Source organism: Lissotriton helveticus, chromosome 7 (genome assembly GCF_964261635.1).
Source record: "Lissotriton helveticus chromosome 7, aLisHel1.1, whole genome shotgun sequence".
NCBI classification, from domain to species: Eukaryota; Metazoa; Chordata; class Amphibia; order Caudata; family Salamandridae; genus Lissotriton; species Lissotriton helveticus.
This window is the reverse complement of record NC_136068.1, coordinates 1,943,986,923-1,944,008,502: the sequence shown is the minus strand read 5'-3', so window position 1 is coordinate 1,944,008,502 and position 21,580 is coordinate 1,943,986,923. Positions and strand designations below refer to the sequence as shown.

The 21,580-nt window shown below is 41.0% G+C and overlaps 1 protein-coding gene across 1 annotated transcript in view; it reads left to right on the top strand.

The window, feature by feature from the left end:
• The window catches only part of LOC144770951 (uncharacterized), a 197,945-nt gene extending 188,034 nt beyond the window's left edge, over window positions 1–9,911 (top strand). Inside the window, exon 3 of the mRNA XM_078655790.1 lies at window positions 6,861–9,911. Coding sequence (XP_078511916.1) covers window positions 7,849–9,537 — 1,689 coding nt within the window. The 5' untranslated portion in view covers window positions 6,861–7,848 and the 3' untranslated portion in view covers window positions 9,538–9,911. The remainder of the gene's footprint in view (window positions 1–6,860) is intronic.
• The last annotated feature ends 11,669 nt before the right edge of the window (window positions 9,912–21,580 follow it).

The following is a 21,580-nucleotide window of genomic DNA, read 5'->3' as shown; positions in this document are numbered from 1 at the left end:
AGTGCTACATGTAGGTCACAAGCCCGGTTTCTCTTCTGTTTCCATGACAGTATTAAATGTGTCACTGGAGGCAGCTGCTTAGTATGTATGTGCTAGCACTGTAGTGCTACATGTAGGTCACAAGCACAGTTTCTCTTCTGTTTCCATGACAGTATTAAATGTGTCACTGAAGGCAGCTGCTTAGTATGTATGTGCTAGCACTGTAGTGCTACATGTAGGTCACAAGCCCAGTTTCTCTTCTGTTTCCATGACCCTATTAAATGTGTCTCTGAAGGCAGCTGCTTAGTATGTATGTGCTAGCACTGTACTGCTACATGTAGGTCACAAGCCCAGTTTCTCTTCTGTTTCCATGACCCTATTAAATGTGTCTCTGAAGGCAGCTGCTTAGTATGTATGTGCTAGCACTGTAGGGCTACATGTAGGTCACAAGCCCAGTTTCTCTTCTGTTTCCATGACCGTATTAAATGTGTCTCTGAAGGCAGCTGCTTAGTATGTATGTGCTAGCACTGTACTGCTACATGTAGGTCACAAGCCCAGTTTCTCTTCTGTTTCCATGACAGTATTAAATGTGTCACTGAAGGCAGCTGCTTAGTATGTATGTGCTAGCACTGTACTGCTACATGTAGGTCACAAGCCCAGTTTCTCTTCTGTTTCCATGACCGTATTAAATGTGTCTCTGAAGGCAGCTGCTTAGTATGTATGTGCTAGCACTGTACTGCTACATGTAGGTCACAAGCCCAGTTTCTCTTCTGTTTCAATGACAGTATTAAATGTGTCTCTGAAGGCAGCTGCTTAGTATGTATGTGCTAGCACTGTACTGCTACATGTAGGTCACAAGCCCAGTTTCTCTTCTGTTTCCATGACAGTATTAAATGTGTCACTGAAGGCAGCTGCTTAGTATGTATGTGCTAGCACTGTACTGCTACATGTAGGTCACAAGCCCAGTTTCTCTTCTGTTTCCATGACAGTATTAAATGTGTCTCTGAAGGCAGCTGCTTAGTATGTATGTGCTAGCACTGTAGGGCTACATGTAGGTCACAAGCCCGGTTTCTATTCTGTTTCCATGACAGTATTAAATGTGTCTCTGAAGGCAGCTGCTTAGTATGTATGTGCTAGCACTGTAGGGCTACATGTAGGTCACAAGCCCGGTTTCTCTTCTGTTTCCATAACAGTATTAATTGTGTCACTGAAGGCAGCTGCTTAGTATGTATGTGCTAGCACTGCAGTGCTACATGTAGGTCACAAGCCCGGTTTCTCTTCTGTTTCCATGACAGTATTAAATGTGTCACTGAAGGCAGCTGCTTAGTATGTATGTGCTAGCACTGTAGTGCCACATGTAGGTCGCAATCCCAGTTTCTCTTCTGTTTCCATGACAGTATTAAATGTGTCACTGAAGGCAGCTGCTTAGTATGTATGTGCTAGCACTGTAGGGCTACATGTAGGTCACAAGCCCAGTTTCTCTTCTGTTTCCATGACAGTTTAAATGTGTCTCTGAAGGCAGCTGCTTAGTATGTATGTGCTAGCACTGTACTGCTACATGTAGGGCACAAGCCCAGTTTCTCTTCTGTTTCCATGACAGTATTAAATGTGTCTCTGAAGGCAGCTGCTTAGTATGTATGTGCTAGCACTGTACTGCTACATGTAGGTCACAAGCCCAGTTTCTCTTCTGTTTCCATGACAGTATTAAATGTGTCACTGAAGGCAGCTGCTTAGCATGTATGTACTAGCACTGTAGGGCTACATGTAGGTCACAAGCCCAGTTTCTCTTCTGTTTCCATGACAGTATTAAATGTGTCACTGAAGGCAGCTGCTTAGTGTGTATGTGCTAGCACTGTAGGGCTACATGTAGGTCACAAGCCCAGTTTCTCTGCTGTTTCCATGACAGTATTAAATGTGTCACCGAAGGCAGCTGCTTAGTATGTATGTGCTAGCACTGGAGTGCTACCTGTAGGTCACAAGCCCAGTTTCTCTTCTGTTTCCATGACAGTATTAAATGTGTCACCAAAGGCAGCTGCTTAGTATGTATGTACTAGCACTGTAGGGCTACATGTAGGTCACAAGCCCAGTTTCTCTTCTGTTTCCATGACAGTATTAAATGTGTCACTGAAGGCAGCTGCTTAGCATGTATGTACTAGCACTGTAGGGCTACATGTAGGTCACAAGCCCAGTTTCTCTTCTGTTTCCATGACAGTATTAAATGTGTCACTGAAGGCAGCTGCTTAGTGTGTATGTGCTAGCACTGTAGGGCTACATGTAGGTCACAAGCCCAGTTTCTCTGCTGTTTCCATGACAGTATTAAATGTGTCACCGAAGGCAGCTGCTTAGTATGTATGTGCTAGCACTGGAGTGCTACCTGTAGGTCACAAGCCCAGTTTCTCTTCTGTTTCCATGACAGTATTAAATGTGTCACTGAAGGCAGCTGCTTAGCATGTATGTACTAGCACTGTAGGGCTACATGTAGGTCACAAGCCCAGTTTCTCTTCTGTTTCCATGACAGTATTAAATGTGTCACTGAAGGCAGCTGCTTAGTGTGTATGTGCTAGCACTGTAGGGCTACATGTAGGTCACAAGCCCAGTTTCTCTGCTGTTTCCATGACAGTATTAAATGTGTCACCGAAGGCAGCTGCTTAGTATGTATGTGCTAGCACTGTAGGGCTACATGTAGGTCACAAGCCCAGTTTCTCTTCTGTTTCCATGACAGTATTAAATGTGTCACTGAAGGCAGCTGCTAAGTGTGTATGTGCTAGCACTGTAGGGCTACATGTAGGTCACAAGCCCAGTTTCTCTTCTGTTTCCATGACAGTTTTAAATGTGTCACTGAAGGCAGCTGCTTAGTATGTATGTGCTAGCACTGTAGGGCTACATGTAGGTCACAAGCCCAGTTTCTCTTCTGTTTCCATGACAGTATAAATGTGTCACTGAAGGCAGCTGCTTAGTATGTATGTGCTGGCACTGTAGGGCTACATGTAGGTCACAAGCCCAGTTTCTCTTCTGTTTCCATGACAGTATTAAATGTGTCTCTGAAGGCAGCTGCTTAGTATGTATGTGCTAGCACTGTAGTGCCACATGTAGGCCACAAGCCCGGTTTCTCTTCTGTTTCCATGACAGTATTAAATATGTCTCTGATGGCAGCTGCGTAGTATGTATGTGCTAGCACTGTAGGGCTACATGTAGGTCACAAGCCCGGTTTCTCTTCTGTTTCCATGACCGTATTAAATGTGTCTCTGAAGGCAGCTGCTTAGTATGTATGTGCTAGCACTGTAGGGCTACATGTAGGTCACAAGCCCAGTTTCTCTTCTGTTTCCATGACAGTATTAAATGTGTCTCTGAAGGCAGCTGCTTAGTATGTATGTGCTAGCACTGTAGGGCTACATGTAGGCCACAAGCCCAGTTTCTCTTCTGTTTCCATGACAGTATTAAATGTGTCTCTGAAGGCAGCTGCTTAGTATGTATGTGCTAGCACTGTAGGGCTACATGTAGGTCACAAGCCCAGTTTCTCTTCTGTTTCCATGACAGTATTAAATGTGTCTCTGAAGGCAGCTGCTTAGTATGTATGTGCTAGCACTGTAGTGCCACATGTAGGTCACAAGCCCAGTTTCTATTCTGTTTCCATGACAATATTAAATGTGTCTCTGAAGGCAGCTGCTTAGTATGTATGTGCTAGCACTGTACTGCTAAATGTAGGTCACAAGCCCAGTTTCTCTTCTGTTTCCATGACAGTATTAAATGTGTCTCTGAAGGCAGCTGCTTAGTATGTATGTGCTGGCACTGTAGTGCTACATGTAGGTCACAAGCCCGGTTTCTCTTCTGTTTCCATGACAGTATTAAATGTGTCACTGAAGGCAGCTGCTTAGTATGTATGTACTTGCATTGTACTGCTACATGTAGGCCACAAGCCCAGTTTCTCTTCTGTTTCCATGACAGTATTAAATGTGTCTCTGAAGGCAGCTGCTTAGTATGTATGTGCTAGCACAGTACTGCCACATGTAGGTCACAAGCCCAGTTTCTCTTCTGTTTCCATGAAAGTATTAAATGTGTCTCTGAAGGCAGCTGCATAGTATGTATGTGCTAGCACTGTAGGGCTACATGTAGGTCACAAGCCCAGTTTCTCTTCTGTTTCCATGACAGTATTAAATGTGTCTCTGAAGGCAGCTGCTTAGTATGTATGTGCTAGCACTGAAGTGCCACATGTAGGTCACAAGCCCAGTTTCTATTCTGTTTCCATGACAGTATTAAATGTGTCTCTGAAGGCAGCTGCTTAGTATGTATGTGCTAGCACTGTACTGCTACATGTAGGTCACAAGCCCAGTTTCTCTTCCGTTTCCATGACAGTATTAAATGTGTCTCTGAAGGCAGCTGCTTAGTATGTATGTGCTAGCACTGGAGTGCCTCATGTAGGTCACAAGCCCAGTTTCTCTTCTGTTTCCATGACCGTATTAAATGTGTCTCTGAAGGCAGCTGCTTAGTATGTATGTGCTAGCACTGTAGGGCTACATGTAGGTCACAAGCCCAGTTTCTCTTCTGTTTATATGACAGTATTAAATGTGTCACTGAAGGCAGCTGCTTAGTATGTATGAGCTTGCACTGTACTGCTACATGTAGGCCACAAGCCCAGTTTCTCTTCTGTTTCCATGACAGTATTAAATGTGTCTCTGAAGGCAGCTGCTTAGTATGTATGTGCTAGCACTGGAGTGCCTCATGAAAGTGTCTCACTACATAAAGACCACAAATTCAGTTTCTCTTCTGTTCTCATGAAGTGAATGAATGTGTCAATGAAGGTAGCTGCTTCATGTCCATATGTTAGCCGTATCCCTCAACATGACGATCATGATGGCAGTTTTTCTTCTATTTCAATTAAATGATTGTGTGCCGAGGGCAGCTGCTTCTCAAGCTTGTATTGGCTGTGTCTCCCCGCTCTAGGCCACAGCCTCAGTTTCTCTCCTCTTCCCATTAACTGATTGAGGGCCTCATTTATGAAAAACGGCGCATCGCTGGGCAAAAACTGCGATGCGTCACTTTTCATAGTGTCTTCCTTGTGACACCATGGATGCATCGTATTAACAATACGGGGCTTCATGGCACAATAGTTTACAAATACGTCAGGAATCCTGACACATCGGGTGGCGCAAAAATGACACATTGCTGAAGTCTGTCGGAAAACTGGCGCAACTTCAGCATTGTATCATTATGCATGGGTGAGTCCCACGTGAAAAGACCTGCATCACTTCGTATGCCTGCTTGAAGCAGGTGTAAGGATTGCGACGCAGTCAAGTTGTAGTAGTGGCGCAGCGAAATCTCATACATTTCACTGCACCACTTCTACGAGGCATTTTCTCGTGGGAACACACACTCTGCATACATTATACCTGATGCAGGTACAATGTAGCGCAGGGCTTTCCAAAGTGACGCAGCTGCCTAGATGCGCTACTTTGTAAATAACCAACAATATGGCACATTATTTACACCGCCCCAGCGGGAAAAAAAAGTGACGTGACGGTGGAGCATGCTCTTCATACATAAGGGTCTGGATGTTTATCTGAAAGCAGCTGTTTCTCAAGCATGTGTTGTGGGTTTCCACAAACAGGTCTCAAGCGCAGTTTATCTTCTGTTCCCATGAACTGATTGAATGTGTCTCTGAAGGCCCTAGGCCTAGGCACTAGCTATTGGTGTTGCTAATAAAAATGCAACCCCAGTAGCTCAAACTTTCAATAATGGGAGAGCTAATGCATTGGAAATGGACGGCAGCCCTCGCACTTCAGATGTTTAAAGCTAAAGCGAGAATGCCGCGATTGCTTTGTAATGCAATAGGTCTCGCATTCCTGAGAGTTTGAGCTATTGATGTTGCATTATTATTAGCAACGCCAATAGCTCAAACATTCAGTACTGCAAGATCTATTGCATTGCAAATGCTTGTTTGTTTTTTACTAACTCGTCTGGATTTGTCTCTTGAGTATATGCTATCATTCCCTGTCTGAGTGAATACAACAAATGCTTAACACACCCTCTGATAAGCCTAGCTCCTCAACCACACTACCTCAAAGAGAACTGTTAGTGATGATCTAATTTATTAAGCACTCCCACTGACTTACCCTCAAGTCACGCACGGACACTTCCCCGCATTCAATGATTCACCCTTCCATATAACCCCACAGAAACACACAAAAAGTCTCCCATCAGTTAATAGTCACTCACTATTAAAAAGATAGACCTATTGGCTTCTCCAGGACTATTATTTTCTTTTTGCAGCAACAAGCATTATTAAAGCCAAAATATCAGCTAATTCCTTTCAAAGGGGTGATATTTAGGCTTGGCCAGTGTTTGTTCCTTCTGCTATCTATGCATCTTTTGAAAGATAGTCCCTAGCTTTGTGTTCTGTGTCCTCTGGTGGCTACAGAGATTAGTTGTCCTTCAAGGAGCAAACTACCCAAGAAAATCTGTGATGCCCATTCCTTTGAGAACAATTCCTCAAACAATTCCTCCAGGTCATTGTTTCCTCTCTGACTTCAGAAGTGTTCTCTGGAAGGGAGGAGTTTGGGTTTAATCTCTCAGTGACCTGGTGTTGTGAGATTGCTGTGTTATCTGTGTGGTGTTGGTAAGCACCAAGGGATGATGACTTCAGGCATCGGTGGCTAATCACAATCCTGTCTTCTGTCTTATTCTCTGCAGCTCAATGACTGGGTGCTACTGGGGTACAGCTAGTATGTGTGCATCCTGAATCCACAGAAACTCAGAGCCTTGGTTTTTACAACATGTAAAAATAGATATATCTCCGTAATGCCAGTGAGAACTAGCCTGTTTCATGTAGATAATGATGGTTTAACATGAATAAAGCTAATACTATGACACTTTTTAATTTATAGGTGACTGATGTGTGAGCTGAAAAGCAACAAGTAACATCCTGTTGAGTGCTTTGAAGATTCATACTGCTGGCAGCCTAATTCTAAAAAGAAAGTGACATTACCAATTCTATGTCCCAACAAGTCAAAGGAATATGACATCTTACACATCAGACACACAAAGGAAATCTGGAAGCAAAGTTTAGGTCAGAGTAATAAAGTTTTTATTCACGAAGAAACACTGAGATTAACGATCATATCTAAGACAAGTATAGTTTAAAAATGTTGAGCATTTGCAGAAAAAATTAGCAATAATCAATATGAATGCAGTGAATTTTTGAAACGCTTCAGTCACACCGAAACTCTTTCCGTCAACAAAAGAATGCATATCTGGAATAAACACTATTAATGTACTAAATGTGAAAATAGCTTCAATAAAGTGAAAGTGTAACAGTGTATCAGAAGAACCTATACCAATGAAGAACCTGATCCACATTTAAATGTCCACCTGATACTGCATGCAGACAAAATGTACATACATACAGAAGGTGACAAATACATAATTGGAAAGATCCCTCAGCACCAGAGAACTCATTTGGGAGTGAAACCTTATTAGAGCACTAATTATGAGGAAACTTTGAATTAAAGAAATTCTCTTACCAAAGAATGCATACAAAGAGAACCAATAACACTGTATTGAATGTATGAAATGGCATATTGAAAGAATAAGTTTAACTTCACTTCAAAGAGTGCACAGAGACAAGAAGCCTTATCAGTGCAGGGAATGTGATCACAGCTTCAGCCACCAAGGACATCTTACTAGACGTGAGAGAACACATGCTGCTGAGAACTCTTAAGACTGCAGAGAATGTAGCAAAAGCTTCACTCAGAGACAAAGCTTTAGTACGCATGAGAGAAAATATACAGGGGAAAAATCTATCCGTGCGCTAAATGTGGGAAAAGCTTTAGTCAGAAAACAAATCTTTCTGCACACCAGTGAACACGCACAGACATGAAACCCTATCAAGGCACTGAATGTGGAAAATGCTTCTGCTACAAGAACACCTTAATCAGGCACCACAGGACACATACAGGAGTAACTCTTCATCAGTGTTTAGAATGTGGAAAAGGGTTCCGTTTGAAAAACTGCCTTACTATTCACCAGAAAGCACATAGGGATGCAAAATCATATCAGTGCTCAGAATATGGCAAAGAGTTCAAAAGGAAAGAAAGTGCTACTCATCACCAAAGGTTACCCTCAGAGGAGAAACCTTCTCATTCCTCAGAATATGGACAAGGGTTCAGAAGAAAGGATCACTTTCCAGCTCATGAAAGGACACACATAGGCAATAAGCCTTTTCAATGCTCAGAATGTGGAAACGAGTTTATAACAGAAGAAATGTTTACTGTTCACCAAAGAACACACACAAGTGAGAAACCATATCAGTGCTCCAAATGTGGAAAATTGTTCAGTCTTCTTTTTCATTATAAAAAACACATAAATGAGAAGCCTTATGAATGCCTGGAGTGTTGGAAATGGTTCCGTACTACAAAAGCTCTTACAATTCATCTGAGGAGCCACACAGGGGAGAAACCTTATCAATGCAGTGAATGTGGGAAAAGGTTCAATGAAAAAAGTAAGCTTATTGATCACCAGAGGATTCACACAGGTGAAAAACCATATCCGTGCTCAGAATGTGGGAAAAGATTCATTTCAAAAGCACGTCTTACAACGCACCAGAGGGTACACACAGGTGAAAAACCATATCCGTGCTCAGAATGTGGGAAAAGATTTATTTCAAAAGTACGTCTTACAACTCACCAGAGGGTACACACAGGTGAAAAACCATATCCGTGCTCAGAATGTGGGAAAAGATTTATTTCAAAAGCACGTCTTACAACTCACCAGCTGATACACACAGGTGAGAAACCCTACCCGTGCTCAGAATGTGGGAAAATATTCATTTCAAAAGCAGGTCTTACAACTCACCAGAGGGTACACACAGGTGAAAAACCATATCCGTGCTCAGAATGTGGGAAAAGATTTATTTCAAAAGCACATCTTACAACTCACCAGAGGACACACACTGGTGAGAAACCATATCAGTGCTCCGAATGCAAAAAATGCTTTGCACAGAAAACAGATCTTATAATGCACCAAAGAATACACACAGGTGAGAAACCACATCAATGCAGTGAATGTGGGAAAAGGTTCAGAGCGAAAGGAACTCTTACTGTACACGAGAGGATGCATACAGGGGTCAAACCTCATCAGTGCTCAGAATGTGGAAAACGTTTTAGTAGAAAAAGAACTCTCACTGAGCACCAGAGGACACACACAGGTGAGAAACCATATCAATGCACAGAATGCGGGGAAAGGTTCCGTTTCAAAGGAACACTCACTGGTCACAAGTGGACACACACAGACGTGACACCTTATCAATGCACTGAATGTGGGAAAACGTTCAATGTGAAAAGGGGACTCCTCTGCCACCAGAGGACACACACAGGTGAGAAACCTTATCAATGCATTGAATGTGGGAAACGTTTTAGCATTAAAGGAACTCTCACTGCTCACGAGAGAACACACACAGGTGAGAAACCTCATCAATGCCGTGCATGTGGGAAAAGGTTCATTCAAAAAGGAAGTCTTACTGTACATGAGAGGAGACACATTGGCGAGAAACCTTATCAGTACTAAGAATGTGTGAAACACTATGATGTTAAAGAAGTCTTAAAATGCACATTAGGGTACACAAAGTTAGAAATCATATCAATGTTGAGAATATGATAAAAGTATAGAATGAAATGAAGCCTCACTACTCACCAGGCGACAAATCTGGTCAGAAGAGATGACTACTTCCTTGTCTTCCTTTGTAAATACAATACTATATTGTGTAGTATTTTGTCATTGTTTATCACCATGCCGATCACGTTACCGGAAGTGCTATGTGTGTTTAAAGTTCCCGCTTTGGATTACGTCGTCAAGTGATCAAGGACACAGTTCGTGTCCGAAACACTTCTGAGGCTGCACCTTTTCACTTCGGAATAAAGCACAAATATTGGCAACAGCTATATCCTGAGTCCGTGGTCCTGTTTGTGCGCGCTCGCACATGGATACTGCTGGTGGAAATATATATATAGCAAATTCACTGAAAAAACTATAGGTTTCAGGCCTTATATAGTTAGGAATTAGCACTTAGAAAACCTTTGAAATTCACTGAAAAAACCATAGGTTTCAGGAGTTATATAGTTAGGAATTAGCTTTTAAAAACCTTTGAAATTCACTCAAAAAACTATAAGTTTTAGTGGTGTTATAGTTAGCTGGACATTTTACTCATACAAAACCATTGAAATTGCTCCTATATAGTTAGTTGTACTAACTATATTTCGCGCACCTGCAATCCACTGCTGATGATGTCACATATTAGATCATTCATGACATGGTCAGTGACTTCACTGATGACATCTCAAATGACATCACTGATGACATCATCCAGTGAATGTGGTTTGCTTCGTTATTTAAATATGCATTATATATATAGCAATTTGCATTGAAGAATAAGTGGATATATATAAATAAATATTTGGATGGAGGATTTAGTAGCAGTGTAATTGACTGTTTACTTGACCAATTTATAATGTCTCACTAAATATAGTGGATAGTGACTAAACTGTGTGAATATCTGTATCACTTTGACAGTTGTTGTGTAAACTGATTCTACAGTTGGTTACTAGCTATGTGAAAGTCTATATTAGTTATTGATTAGTTAACTGAGTATTTGTATGGGAGTGTGAAAGTGTGTGTGGTTCGGTGGGGGGGGTGTGACTGTCCAAAGATGTGTGAATATTTGATTCAGTAGATATATGAAGTTAAAACTACATGTTCTAACAGTTGTTTGGGTGAGTGAATATCTTTATGGGTGTGGTGATGAGCAAATATATTTCTCAATGGTACAGGTCCAATAAACTAGAAAAATAAAAGGCAGTGTATGTGTCAGTTGTATATAAATAAGTATACATAAGACACAATGATTGTGTGAGTGACTGTATGGATAACTGTATACTTGTAATTATGATTTTATAATTCACTAAGTATGACTTACTATCTAAATTAATAGAAGAAGTGGTGTTTGTATAAGTGTTTTGCTAAGTAAATATGTAAGTATGATCCATTGTTTGCATAAGTGAGTAGGATGACTTCATATGTGAATAGGATGCGTGCTGTTGTTTAATGTCGATATAGATGTATAAGTATTTTTGATAGTGTTCTATTGTTCATTGACAGCATGTATGAGTGACTCCATAGGTAAGTGATCAGATGTGTGTATACATCTATGAATCACTGAGTGGATTTTTAGATACTTGTATTGCTGTGACAATGGATTTAAATATGATAATCTGTATTTTACAAAGAGTGATGAAAAATTGTAATAGTGTATGTGATTGTCACGTGGATGATGTCATCAGTGATGTCATCCGTGATGTCATTTGAGATGTCTGCAGTGATGTTACTGACTATGTCATGAATGATCTAATATGTGACATCATCAGCAGTGGATTGCGGGTGCGCGAAATATAGTTAGTACAACTAACTATATAGGAGCAATTTCAATGGTTTTGTATGAGTAAAATGTCCAGCTAACTATAACTAACCCTGGGCGAAGAACTACGCTCCGTTCGCGGAGCTTGCGGAGTTTTGGCAACTCCGCGTTCTACGGAGAACGCGAAGCTGTCGATTACTCCGCGATCCGGTGCGTAGCGTAGTTCTCGCGCGCTGAATAACATTATCGCGTGCGCCGGGGGTAAGTTCGCGCGATATTTGACGCGATCACGCACTTTGGAAATAAGGGAACGCAAGCGGGCGGGACAAACCTCTTGAGTAACTTAGCGCGCTAGCTATCTCGAGCATGCAGGCAGCGCCCCGAACACGCGCACCGCGCTCCCGAAGACGAAAAACGGCGCGCGAACGGGTCTAGCAAGCTACTACGCATGTCCGCGGAGCTACGCGAAGGTCGCGGAGTGCAACTGCGTCTTCGCGTAGCTCCACGGAGTGCGGCTCCGCGAACTACGCCCAGGGTTAACTATAACACCACTAAAACTTATAGTTTTTTGAGTGAATTTCAAAGGTTTTTTAAAAGCTAATTCCTAACTATATAACTCCTGAAACCTATGGTTTTTTCACTGAATTTCAAAGGTTTTTTAAATGCTAATTCCTAACTATATAAGGCCTGAAACCTATGTTTTTTTTCAGTGAATTTGCAAGGTTTTTTAAATGCTAATTCCTAACTATATAAGGCCTGAAACCTATTGTTTTTTCAGTGAATTTCAAAGGTTTTTTAAATGCTAATTCCTAACTATATAAGGCCTGAAACCTATGGTTTTTTCAGTAAATTTGCAAGGTTTTTTTAAATGCTAATTCCTAACTATATAAGGCCTGAAACCTATGGTTTTTTCAGTGAATTTCAAAGGTTTTTTAAATGCTAATTCCTAACTATATAAGGCCTGAAACCTATGTTTTTATCAGTGAATTCGCAAGGTTTTTTAAATGCTAATTCCTAACTATATAAGGCCTGAAACCTATGGTTTTTTCATTGAATTCGCAAGGTTTTGTAAATGCTAATTCTATTAGCGGATAACGTTTTTATATATTAAAACGTTTTTTAAATCTCAAATGCCTGCTTTGCTAACAGAGTTTTTAAGCACAGGCTCTTTTGTCTCTGGTGGCCATCTTGGGAGACTGCATATCAGAATTTTTTTAATGAAATATAAGAGGATTTGAGAAGTCACTCAAAATGTGCCCTAATTTTTCTTTCTTCAGCACTAATCATAATTTCTATGGCAAAATGAACCCCCTCATTTTGTTCCTTTGCAAATTAAATGTTTTAAGTGTTAACACTTTATTCCAATCAAGATGACTTCAGGTGTGCCATACTTTTGTCATAAGTAAGACTGTTAGCGCTCTAGTTGTTCTTTAGAACACTCTGGGACATTCTGTCATTGGGCTATAGTTGGGCTACATCTGGCTGATATTTGGGCTACATTTGTTTTTTTTTTGTCTTTGGTGGCCATCTTTGGGCTACATTGGGCTACATTAGGCTACATTTGGGCTCTAACATATATATAGCCCAATGTAGCCCAATATATATTTTTTCAAAGTTAATTTTCGTAAAAACCACTGGAGCACATATCTTGAGACATAGCAAAGGCACATCGGGCTACCAGTCCCTACAATTTTGCCAAGTTTGGTGGAAAACCATTCAGCCGTTCGGGCTAAAAGTGAGTCCAACCGCCCTATGGAAATTAACATGGGGAAAACATGTTTTGGGACCCCCCTTTTATCTCGGCCCCCGCTTGACGAATCCCCCCCAAACTTTCAGGGAAGGACCGGAGCGCCGCGAGGCAAAGTTAAGGACAATTTTAGGAAGATTCCTCGACCGGCGCCAAAGTTATTACCAATAGAATGTTGCGATTTCCCTATGGAAAACAATCCTAACTATATATACCTACTGGCTATCGCCAGTAGGTATTATATATATGAATCCAACAATCCTGTTCCGACGATGGAAGCCGGAATTCCTTCAGGTGCGGACCTCACGCCAACCTCAATTTTACGATGCAGCCATAACAAAGAAGATCCAAATTCTCGGATGTTTAGCAGAATAAAGTTATTTATTTTTATGAAAATAAAGGACAAATGTCCATCCGACGACGCGTTTCACTCCTCAAGGGAACTTGCAGTTACGAAGGAAGCTCTAAACTGATATTCAATGGCCATAAATTAAGTGCATGATGTTAAAGCACAAAGAATCTAATTTGTAAATAAATCTATTTCAATAAAGTGCCAAAATGTAAAAAGTACTAGACTCTTCTTTACATACAATGCGGGTAAGAGTAGCATCTATATCCTGTGCAAATACGCATATGTAAACATTGACAGGAAGCTGATTTAAATATTATGCTAAAAATACTAATGCCTGAATTGTTAAAACACATATATATATATGTGTATATATATATATATATATGTGTGTATATATATATATATGTGTGTATATATATATATATATTTATATATATATATATATTTATATATATATATATATATATATATATATATATACACATATATTGAAGCGCACAATGTCCTGTGTGAGAGGAACACCTTAACAGTTGATGCCTGCGAGACCAGGACAGTGCCTCGCTTTTAATTATCCCGCAAAGATGATAACGCGGCACTCCTTTTGGCTACAAAAAGTTATTTTATTCAGTTGCAAAGTCTCCTACGTGTTTTGAACTCTGTTCTTGTTCACGGTAGTTACAACAAACACATATGTACATAACCACATATATCCTGTGTACCATGTGCAAAATACGCAAACTTTTTGAACACTAGACCATGCATATATATCGTGTACAAATACGCATATGTAAACATCGACATGAGGTTTATTTAGATATATTGATATATAACACCTGCTGTGGCATATGTCTGGGTTAAGTGTCAACTTGTCACTATGTCTATGTCACACATGAACAAGTCTAGACATATTGTCAAAAAAGTGTAGTCTAAATTGACTTTCTCATGTCAGAAGTTCCAATCTCTTATCAGATTTAGTATAGAAGCACCACTGTTTTAACATTTAGGACAGGGGTCTTTCACCCAGATTATCACCTGAGATTGTGCCAGAAGATGATCTCATCTACTGTAGGCGCACTTCAAAGAAGCAACATCTCACTCGGTGCTGATAATGCCAAGTCACAGAGGAAGGCTGCTATCGCGGCACATGTGTGCCCTTTGCAGGGAACACTGCCTTCATTCCTCCACTGATAACAACAGCCTTTGGTGTCAACAAAGTATGCAGGGCTTCGCTCCTCCATAAGAAACTCTAGACTGCAAATTGCTCTGCTTTCATTGCCATCTACTGTAGCGCTTAGAAATATATTTTAGGGTGTCAGGTTTTTGATGACATTTTAACCATGTAGAAATGTTTATTTTAATCTTCTTACTCTTAAAATACTTTCTTGCTGTTTTTATGATACTCTGGGTAGCTGGAGACTTTTTGAAAAACAGGTTGTTCTTGTTGTAATAAATTATTTTACTCTAAAGTGTCCATTTGTCTTAATACAACGTGTATGTGCGTGTGTTTGTGTGTGTTTGTTTGCATGTAGGTGTATGTGTGTTTGTGTGTGAGTGATACTGTGAACAACAAAATAGGGTTGGTTCCATTACCACGGTGCCCTTGATCCATTTATAGGGATTGTTAGTAACCCAAAAGCAATAACTCTATTTTAAAAATGTATTCAATAGGATTCTGTGGGCCTACTTATAGTGTCTTTCACAATCAGCACTGGTGCATTGAACTGAGATCGCTGATGTCACCCATGGGTGGAAAGCAAACCTTATAGAACTACAACAAAGTTGTAGTTTACACAACATTTGGCGCCCAACAAGTGGCTTGTAACTTACGATTACACCTTGCGTAGTTTTTCATTACTAACACATACACACACAAAAAACATTATTATGTCATTATGGAGACATTGTCGTGTATTTCTATAGGTTCTGAATCAGTCCCCCTATTCCTGACCCTATTCTGGTTAAACTAACTATCAAGTTAACTAACAGTCAGCCCATGAGGCAACAAAACCCCCATGATGCAGATACCGTTATCTGACGCAGTCACACTACGGCACAGGAACGTGTTATCTGATTAGGTCATAACGCTTGAGATCTAATTAGACAAGCGACATTCCTCCAGCCCCTGATAAGGCATATGACGTTCTCATAACAAATCAAACCTATGACAACCTGGATAATCCGTGCGGCCATTGTTTTGATTTCACAGAGAACTTTAGTAAAGAATGTGCTAACGAGCAAGTCGTATGACATCTTTATTGACGTACCTATGTCCATCCTTACGTCAATCTCGGCACCTTTAAGGTATAAATATTGCCGACCTTGCCCTATGCAAACACACGCGTGGTGACAAGACGGAGCAGCCATACTTGCCGAAGCCGAGAGCGGAAGCAGACCCCACAGGCAGCAGCCCCGCCTTCCTGCCGCGCTGAGAGACGCGCTGCTATCTCAAGCCGAGAGACCCAGCACCGGCGCTTCCGGGTAGCCCTCGCAGGCAGCCTGGAATATCGAGAGCAGAGAAAGAGATACCATTCCTCATTTCATCCTAACTTCCAGGTACAGAACTGAATAACCCCTCCTAGAGAATTCTTTAGTTATTCACTTGGCAAAAACAAACTTAACTTAAACTGTAACTTTCTATTCCCGCCCACGCATTAGACTTAGGTCAGGTACACGGGGTAGGCGTATTTAGAAACACCAGTTGAGTGCGTTTAGTCAAATGTATATGTGTATGTAAATATATTTTAATCATTTTAAACATCATATGGCTCAGAAACCATATCAATGTTTTTACAGTATTATTTTATACTATTGCTTCTAATGTATGCACTTTACTTAACTATAAGTATTGCAATAATATCGATCCATTTCTCTTGTACGAGAAAAGAGACTGATCAATAAATAACATCTTTTATTGAACACGCCCGTCTCTTCCTTTTCTCTACATTCTGATGAGACTAAGAATGCACGTACTGACTGAGTAAAATAATTGCCTTGTGCTCACACGACTCTTGAGATTGACTCTTGATTAGGGGAGAGCAAAGTTGTCATGTTCTATTGTTGTCAGAAACTAAATCCCTTCTTGTCTAATCAGGGGAGTTAATTCCTTCCTTGAACATTCGAGAAAGTTTCTAGCGAACTCTGAGCTTAGCTGGCAAACCCAAAAATTAAGTCTAGTATCGACAGTAGTAGACCTAGTTAACGTCTGGCCTAGGCCTTTACTGCTGTAGGTACTATTCCAATGCGCAGAGCCTATTGGGAAAATAGGAGCTACACTACATGGCGCCCAACGCGTTTGGAAAGGGCGATAAAACTAACGTAAGACATTTAGAGTAACTCAGTCGTGCTTTCTCACTCAGACCCCTTTTCCCAAATACTCCAAAGACGTCTGGAGTGGGTGAAAGGTTATAATATCCTCCAAAACCTCGCAGGAGGGAACTCCTATGTATGGTTCTTGGTCTAGTCAACGTTGAAGGATAAAACAGTTCCAAAATATTGTGCATCTAATCTTTGTTCCATAAAGAAACCTGATCTGCAAATAAACATAATACCATCCTGTCAGCAAAATGGACAGCGATGAAGAACGAGAGGTTACTAGATTAGCTACTGAAATAGCAGATGCTGATGCTACCATGCAAACAGCAGACCCGGATATAATACTCATCCAGGTCGCCAAAAGGAGATCTATAACCTTAAAACTTATAGAAAATGGACTGACACCTAGAGGTGGCACAGTCATATTCGTAATCGAGGCACACGAATATCGGCAGACAGAGGTATACTATACATGGATACATTTTCCAGCAGCTAATACTATAACAAAGTACTTCCACTATTACAAAGTAGAGGAACCTCCTAATGAGTACACTCCTTTCGAGGAAGTGGAAGTACCACTCAAATTCCAAGAGCATTTGCTCTTATTTGATGGCGCCCTAAAACATAATAATCACATTACAAGGCTCGGTCCTTTAGGAAGACCAGGAGCAACGTGGCCGGTCCTAGCCGGATACACACCATATCCAGACATCGAAAGAATGCCTGCAGCAGAGCTGTTAATACAGCTAAAACAACTACTAAAAATTCACAGACAATTAGTTCAGTATGTAATGCGGACTTCAACAATTCAGCCAGCGATTAAACTTCCACAGCTGACCCCTCACCAGGGGAACACAAATAAAATTACACCACAGAACATCCAATCCTGCCTAGGTAAAGTTCCAGCTAAACGGGAACAAATACCATTCTGGTTGGCACAGAAAATCACCCAAATAGAGGCGGTGTTTCCTGACACCACCCCGCTGGAAAAACACAGAATTCTGACTATATGTCTCCCAATGGGAATCGCACCACACATTGAGGACTGTGACACTTGGGGTACAGTCTTTGCTTCCATCTACACAAAAACGCACGGTGTTCCATCCATTTCGGTAATACCAGATGTGCTAAAACAAATTCAAGATGAATACGGTCCAGAACCTGCTTTAACTCTTGGTATGAAATTACTAAAAGACTTCAAGCAGGTCTCGGCTATACTATTAGCCAACATAAAAGGTGAAGCAGCAAACGTGGCGATCCGCCAGAGGTTAAAAGAGACAGATATAGCAGACCAACCAGCTGAAATTGCCAGAATCATAGAAAAATCCTATGAAGAACTAGGCAGAGATAGTCTAGGTGGAATACCAGTAAAACCGCAACTGACTACAAGTCCAGAAAAAATATTTTTTAATAATAATAATTCACCAAAAAAGAACTGGGATGGAAACAAACAATCCAATCCTAAAGAAAAGAAATTCCAGTCCAGAGGAAGGTCTCCTAGGCGAAGAGAGAAATCTCCGAACCCGAGACAAAGGTCACCTCAGAGTGAACCCTCTGGGAATAGATATAACCTTAGAAATAGGGATAATATTAAAAAACCTGATAGATATCAAGACATTGATACACGTCCCTCTCAATCTTTTCAGACTTCCTCGCAGAAATCGGAAAGAAGAGGACGATCAGAAGAGCACGCCAAGTCCAAAGACAAGGAACCTGCTCAACTGAAAAAGAAATCACAATTTCCAAAAAAGAAGGTAGCCAGTATCAAGGTAGTTAACAATGCCGAGAATACTGAGGACACAACTGAAAAACGGAGAATGGGCTCAGACAATGCTAGACAGCGCAGCAGAGGTGAGCATAGCTCGCAAAGTCCTGATGGATCATCTGGAGACAGTGGACACGAATGAATATCTTCAAGTGGAAACTGCAGATACCAGAGTTAGCAAGCCCCACAAAATATACGAGATAACATTACGTATAGAGGGAGATAAGACTAGGAAAATAAGGGGACTATTTTGGGATAACCTCTCAAAGGGTTATGACATACTTCTAGCTGAAAAAGACTGGCCACCAGAGTTTGTCAGGGAGTGCCCTCATGGCGAAGAAGTAATTATGCCTGCCTTCTCGAATCAAATACCGATTCATAAAAAATATACACTTGCTAGAAAGTGGGCAGTGGCCTTAGCACCTGCTTTATATAAAAATCATGTAGGATGGGATGAGGATTCTCCTCCTCACAAAATCCAGTTAAAATCACAACCTACTGCACAAAGGCAGTACCCAATTAAGCAAGAAGCTAAAAAACAAGTAAATGAAATACTAGATCAGCTAGAATACCAGGGGGTGATTGAAACTTGCACCTCACAAATGAACAATCCTTTGTTTCCGGTCTCCAAACCAGACAATTCGTACCGTCTAGTTTTGGATTACCGACACCTTAACACATGTTGCAAAACTTTTGCAGTGCAAAACTCACACAGTGCTGCACTAATGAATAACATAGTGCGCAAAAAATACAAAACAACCTTGGACATCTCCAACGGATTCTTTTGTCAAAACATAGCACCAGAGAGCAGATATTTAACTGCATTCTCAGTAAATGGCACTCAAAAACAATTCTGTCGGTTAGCCCAGGGGTACAAGAACAGCCCGGGGGTATTCTCAGCAAGAGTAACAGAATTACTACAACTATATGATGATGAAGCATTATCTTATGTCGATGACATTTACTTAACAGATGATGACTTGGAGACTCACTTGAGAAGAGTGAACACCATAATACTTGGTTTCGCTGCAGAGGGTTACAAATTAAACTTCAAAAAGTCCAGAATTGCCCATCTGACGGTCCTATTCTTAGGATATGAGTTATCAAGTGAAGGCAAAAGCCTGGCAGACAATTTCCTAGAGAAATGTGCCGTAATCCAAGCTCCTAAAACACTAAAAAACCTACAGTCAATTCTAGGCTTCCTAAATTTCGGAAGAACATATATTGCGAATTACGCAGAAAGGGTCAAACCCCTTTATGATCTAATTAAACCAGACTTTAAAAGATCCAGTTGGACTCAAGCACACACAGAAATTTTGAGATCCTTACAAACAGACATGCTAATTAAAACAAAATTAGAAACCCGTGATAATACACGCAACCTTGTGATCCGAGTCATCCCAGGGAGATGCGGATTCACATACCTAACCTCTAATGAGGGAGATAAGGTACCAATTGCATTCAAATCACATTTGTACACAAAAGCTGAACAGAGATTCAACAACAAAGGAAAAATTGTTCAAGCAGTTCAAACCGCAATAGCTAGAGAAAAAGACATAGCTGACGGTAGACATATCACAGTCAGAACAGCTGAATCAGCCTTTGAGGCATTAACAACACCGTGTAATTTACCAACAACAACATTGGATCCAGAATGGTTACAATGGGTAAATTCAATCACAACGGACAAAGTATATTACTTCTTTGATCCAGAACTAGAAGAATTGAAAAATCTAAAATATGAAAAGACGTATCCTCTGCCAATCGACATTCTGCCTCTACGACATTACGCCTGTGTAATATATACAGACGGACATGCTCAACCCTCAGTTTGGGGAGAACATGCATACAATCCCACATGTGAGATTACAAAAGAAGTGTGGCACGGAGGTAAACTAAGACCTCTATTAACAAAATCACACTCAGTAGAAACTAATTCAGAACTACAAACTGAAATATTAGCTTTGAAAATGGCGCTAGATAATGCGGATCGCGAATTCCCGACACTTATAGTGTCAGATTCATATTACTGCGTCAAAGCATATAACAAGGATTTGCAGACATGGATTCAGAACGGTTACAAAGATGACACCGATGCACCAATAAAGCAGAGACTGCTCTGGGAACAGGTAGCTCTTTTGAAAAAAGAACTACCAAAGACTCACGTGACACACTCACTGAGTCATCAGCGTGATGGCGTTCACGTTGTAGGGAATTCATTGGCTGAAACAGCCGCAGCGGCAGCCAGTAAACCGGCTCCCGTAGATCGAAAAAAGCGTACATTAAAATACATTGACGGCGAAACATTGCTGGCGGTGAAAACGTCATCAAAAGGCGACTGCTCAGCGTTACCGATCAACTATCCACTCAATTACACATACATCATAGATGCAAACTCCATTCCTTTTGCTCGAATCCCTGGGATGGGGGATAGAGTGATTCCAAACATGGACAGGAGAAACTTGTTAATCGCAGACGCACACATGGGCGAGGGTCTCAGACACCATAAATTAAAAGATTCTCTGGAAGAATTACAATCACGGTACTGGTGGCCAGGCATGAGCCTGCACTACACCATGTTTGTAAAAAACTGCCCAAACTGCAACAGAGATCGCAGTGGGGAGAGAAGCAGTTTAATACCTCGTCGTAGCAAGGCGGATAATATTACCAACAAAAAGAATGGCTTGCGATTAACATATACAGGCTAGTTTCCACTTATAATATAGATCAACAGCACTCGGCTGACGTCCGGACTGTTATACAAGATTTGCGAGTCTAAATGGCATATACGCTAAGAGCATGCTACGTTCGACCATTTTTTTCTTTTTCTCAGGCAATCCAGCCTGGGGGGGGGGAAAGAATGGCCAAATGAGCACAGCCCAGCGGGAATCTTCTCACTTCCTTCCTGAGGGTATGGGATGGTGTAAAGAAAAAACCAAGACAGAAAGCAATCTATAATAGAAAGGATATTAGGTTCGGGAGCTGGGTGGGTCAAACATCTAATAAGTGTCCAACGTAGTCTAA